At 48.2% G+C, this 5,222-nt stretch overlaps 1 protein-coding gene across 1 annotated transcript; it reads left to right on the top strand.

Annotated features, from left to right (window-relative positions):
- LOC106504009 (putative spermatogenesis-associated protein 31D3) lies at positions 639-4,970 on the top strand. The gene has a single exon (XM_013977304.2). The coding sequence runs from the start codon at positions 639-641 to the stop codon at positions 4,968-4,970; it is 4,332 nt and encodes a 1,443-aa protein (XP_013832758.2).

Below are 5,222 nucleotides of genomic sequence, written 5' to 3' on the forward strand. Positions count from 1 at the left end.
CGAGCCTGAGACACTTCTCGGATTCCCTGTTTTTCTCATGGCTGGGCTTGAAGCCATGATGGACCTGGGCAGTGGGTGTTTCCCCACAGGTGGCCATGTGAGATGTCAAGAGTCAGAACTTCTGTGTCCTGACTTTGTATCAGTCCTCTGACTTCCTGGATAATCACATTGCTCTCTGAGGCCACACTGATCTCTGCGTTTCACATGGTGGTTTTGAGCATCACATGAGAAACAAGGCATGTGAAAGTACTACAAGTGAAGCAACATACATATAAACTAATTGACCATTTGATCTCATCTACTAATTCCTGGGTCTTTCAGAGTCTAATATCCCAAGGGTTTCCCATAAGGAGACTCATATTATACCTATGCTCCTGCCTTCCTTACGTGTAACCCACTCTCCTGGTTTCTCAGGTTGCAGATTTCACCAGATAGAAACAGAGGAAAAAACGAAGCTGATTTCTATTCTGAAAAGGTGACTAGTCTTTCCCCTTCTTTCCTGATCCCTCCTTAGCATGTTCTCTGCAATTCCTGGGATTCCGTGCAACCTACTGGAGTCACCGGAGGGGGTAGCATAGGAATGAGTATGTGATGAAGGCCTTAAGGTGAAGGTTATTGAGCATGTTGTGAAGTCATGGATGTGGAGCAATGTAAAGGGTCAGCAGCCTCCAGTCCACCCCTGCCAGGCCAGCAGGTCCCCCTTTCCTTATTCTGGTCCTGGTTGCATCTTTGTACTTCCTGTCTCCTGCAGCCCCCTGGGCCGGCACGATGATACCATCCACTTTCGTCAGCTCTTGTGTCCAGATCCCTTCTGTGAGGTGTGTAATAATGCAACTGCTGAAGTCAATTGGCTGCTGTTCCCGGAGACCCTGGAAGATTCTGCTTCCTCTATGTCCCCTTTGGCTTCCACAGCTCCTGTGGCCGATTCATCATTGACTCTGTCCCCTGCCTTCTCAGCAGTCTCTCCAGGAGATCTACTACCAGCCTCTCTGCCTGAGCCTTCCCCATTGCCCCTCTCCATTCTTTCACCTAGCTCCATGAACCCCTTAGCTGACTTTTTGTCACCCTCACCATTGGGTCACACTCTGGCATTAGAGCCTTTTACTTCCTTGGATTCCGAATTCTCAGTAGATTATTCCTCACCCCAACCCCTTGCCTTTCCCCCTCTCCTACCACATGACATGCAGACAGCATGTCCTGTTCTCCCACCAGAGGCCACTTTGTCTCTGAATACTATCTTTTCCCTTGACCCCACCCTTTCCCATAATATCAACCGCTTATCAGATTTGTCCCAAGCAATGAAGCCCGCTGATTCTTTCGCACCACCAAGCCTGTCTGTTTTACCACAGCCAGACTGCACTTTAACTGTCACTCAGGCTAAATCAGTTGCCATCTTACTGACTCCTGTTCCTGAGAATTTGCCTACAGAAAGCCCTGGCGTGTTGTCCCCTTATGTTCCAACACTTACAGGTATTGATCATTCAAGCCTGTCAATTTCAGACTTCTCCTGGTGGCAAGCTCATGCCAAAGACTTAATCCCTTCCACACTGGCACAATGTGATTTCAATCAAGAGTTTCTCGCCCTTCACTCTTCAGAGGCCTCTTTTGGGGGAGACCCTGCAGCCAACCTCATAGAGCCTGGTAATCTCTCATGTCTCAGCCCTGATGTCCTGGCACTCCTGGAGAGACAAGTACAAAAGAGGAGCGATTTCCTGATGTGGAAAGAAAAGGAAAAGAAAAAAGATTCTTTTCCAGAACAATTGAGGCCAGACTCTCAACTAAATCCCTCAGGGATCATGTTAGAGTCAGTTGCTGATAAACCTGTGCATCAACAACCCCCATATCCTAAGACCGTGGAGGACCAATTACAGCAAAAACCTACCCAGCTCTTCTGGGGTCTCCCATCTCTACACAGTGAGTCCTTGCCCTCTGCCGTTCATGTCTCCAGTGACAGTTCCTCAAACTTTATTTTCAATAGAAACTCAAATGCCTCTACAGGCCAAGAATCCCCAGGACTTCCCCATCCCCAGCCTCAGTTCTTGCCTGAGATTCAGCCTGAACCCTTGCCTCAAACCCTGCCTCAATCTCAGCCCCTACCTCTCACTCAGGTCCAGTCCCAAGCTGACCCAAAATCCCCACTCCTGGTCACACCACCTGGTCCTCTACCCCAGGTTAGGATCTGTGGAGTGTATTTCCATAGACCTCAGAATGAATCAGAATCTCTCTCCTCATCTGAAATTCAACAGCTGGAATGGAACGTGTTGCAGAAACAACAGGAAAGTTTGTGGGGCTTACCCTCTGTGATCCAAAGATCTCAGGAAGCCTTTTGTCCATTAGCGCCTAACACTTCTCACCACCAGCACCCTCAGGCCCACGTTTCAGTCTCCATCCTTCCTGGGGAGTTTGCTCTCAGCGATGAACTTCGGAAGAAACTCGAGCATCACCTTCGAAAGAGGCTCATTCAACACCGGTGGGGCCTGCCCCGGAGAATCAAAGAGTCTGTGTCACTCATGTTGCCTCCAGATGGTTTTCTAGAGGCATCTAAGTCAGAGAGCAGTGATGGAGTCTCACTGATCTCTGTGTTTAAGGGTCAGAGTAGCAAACATGTAAGTGTTGAATTGATTCAACCTGGAAGCTTCCGTGAGAGAAGCTCGGAAATGCTCCAGCTAGAGAAAGATGTGGGGAAAGATCAGGAACATAGCCAAGAGAATGGTCAGGAAGATCACCTGTTGAAAGACCCAAACAGCTCTTCAAATAAGGATCTGGGGTATGACTCTGAGAAAAACATAAACAGTCAGATCGTGAGTCTCTCAGAGAAAAATTTAAGGGGGTCAGCAGAGAGTCTACAACTTGAAAATGTCCTAAAAGTACATTTGAGTAAGAAGTTTGAGGAAATAAATGAGGGTCGACTCCCTGGGACTGTGCATAGTTCATGGCATGCCATCAAGCAAACATTGGTGCTTTCTGCAAAATCCCACACCGAAATGAAAGAGAGAAGTTTGCCATCACCAGTGGGTGAGTGCTATTCCTTGAATACCTTCCAGGACCTGACTTTTGTGGATCCCAGTGCACAGCAGATGCTGGAAGCACATATTAAAAGGTTTCGTATGAGGATGTTGTGGGGCCTTCCTTCCAAGGTCCTTGAATCCATACAAATTTTTAAACTGAAGGATGCCTCATCCCAGTCCTTGTCCCATGCGAGCTTTGCCTCCTCAACCAATGCGATTTCTGAGCCAGACTCCAAATTTGGGAACTCCAAGTCTTTTAGAAGCTCTAAATCTTTCCATGGAAACAAAGTGGGAACAACCAATTCAGCCCCTGTCCTGGGTCACTGTCTGCCTGCCACCTCACTCGTGGGGAAAGAAGGACAGAGGGTCCTGAGACAATCACACTCTGCTGTCAACCATGAACTTGCAGAGGATGTTCAGAAAATTAAGGATCCCAGACAGATTTGTCTGCCTGTCTCACTCTGCATCACAGGGAGAGGAAGTCATAGACAGGTGCAACTAGCTGATGGATATCCCCGAAAGCCACTTGCAAAGCAAGCTGGAGCCAGATTTGAGCCAAAGTATAAGAGTATGAGTTCCAGTGATAAAGGAAAAATGCAACAGGGCAAAAAGGTGAAGTCAGAACCTGTTTCTATGCCCAAAGTGTCTAGGGAGATATTCAAGGCTGAGGAGCTTGAGTGTCTTCAATTAAAAACAAATGACATGTTGACAACCAACAAATCAGGGAGCTCCCAAATAACAAATGTGAATGAGAATAAAGCAGAAACTACTGTGACCACTGAAAGCCCTCCACCCAAACTACCAGTTCCCCAAGATCCTAAACGCGTATCCCTTAAAGAACAACTGCTTGATGAGTTAAAGTTTAGATTGGAGAAGAGGAAGCATAGCGAGGCTGAAGGCCAACCCATGGACATGTCCCTTGCTTCAGATAACTTGACTTACAAGGCCTCACCGATTCCTGGCCAGGGCATCTCAGGTGGGGACACAGGAGAGTCCCAGGTGCTGCATGTCCACGTGGAGGACAGAGGAATCAGGATGGAGCAGCAGGAGGAACCCTGGGTCCCTAAGCATGGCTTCCAGAGGTGCCAGGATAAGAATTTCCCACCAACTGTGAAGAGAGTGAGCTCCTCAGAGTGTAGAGCAAAAGAGCTAGGTGGAGGGGATGCAGGGCTGGGGACATCCCAGCTTAGGAGGAAGAGTTTCCCTCCTCAGGAGACGGTACGAGAGGAGATGCTTGTGAGCAAGTCTTCCCAGACCCTTTCAAAGAAAGGACAGTCTATTCCTGAAGGCCATATCAGAAAAAGAATGAAGCACTTTTTGCAGTGGCTGTATCCTGGGGAAAAACGCAAAAGGCGAGAAGATCCCCAGGAAAAGGGCAGCCCCATATCCAGCGGGCAGAGCAGACGCCTAGTTAAAAGTAGATCCGCTGCTACTGGATCAACAGAGGCTCAGAAAATCGTGACAGACATCAGGAAGTTCCTAGAGGAGAAACTGGGGTATCAGCATGCATTAGATCTCACCAGCTCTCAAGAGGACCCTCTTTCCCCGGTGCACTTTGGGCAATCTCAAAAAAAGGCTGTAGTACTGGTCCACACAGAGCCTGTCCCGGGACATCCTTTCAACTTCAACGCTTCCTCTAAAGTGACAAATCCCAAGTCCCGCCACCAAGAAGCTATCTTCGCTGGTCAGAGCTATCATCCAAGTACAAGGCAGATCAGAAACAAGAAAAGACAGCCCCAGAAAGCTGTGGCATTTAAGGACCAGCAACTGTATCAGAAACATCCTCCACCAGTGTCCCACAGGGAGCCTGTGCCCCACCCAAGCCCCACCCACAGGTGTCAAGCTGGCCAGGCCTGTCCAGCTGCACCCACCACTGCTGAAGGCAATGTATCCAGAGATCTGTCTCTACTGTTTAGACAGAAAACACTTCAGAATTTCCAAGGAGGAAAACTTCCCATCTAAAAATAATTCCTTCCTTGTGGAGAATGTTGATCCTCCCCAATAAATGTTTCTCTAATAGCAAGATTTTCTGTGTACTGTGTTGAGGGCATGGGTTTGGGTAACTCAGGGATTATATCTAAGGGAAGAATATAGTTTTGCTCTTACTTACTGCTTCCTTTGGCTTTGGCTCAAAGGTGACCAATCCTCTGGATTTCTCGTTGAGAAATAGATACCATGTGCCCCCCACCCCCACCCTCTGCAAAAGACCATTTC

This window comes from Capra hircus, chromosome 8, assembly GCF_001704415.2.
Source record: "Capra hircus breed San Clemente chromosome 8, ASM170441v1, whole genome shotgun sequence".
NCBI lineage: Eukaryota > Metazoa > Chordata > Mammalia > Artiodactyla > Bovidae > Capra > Capra hircus.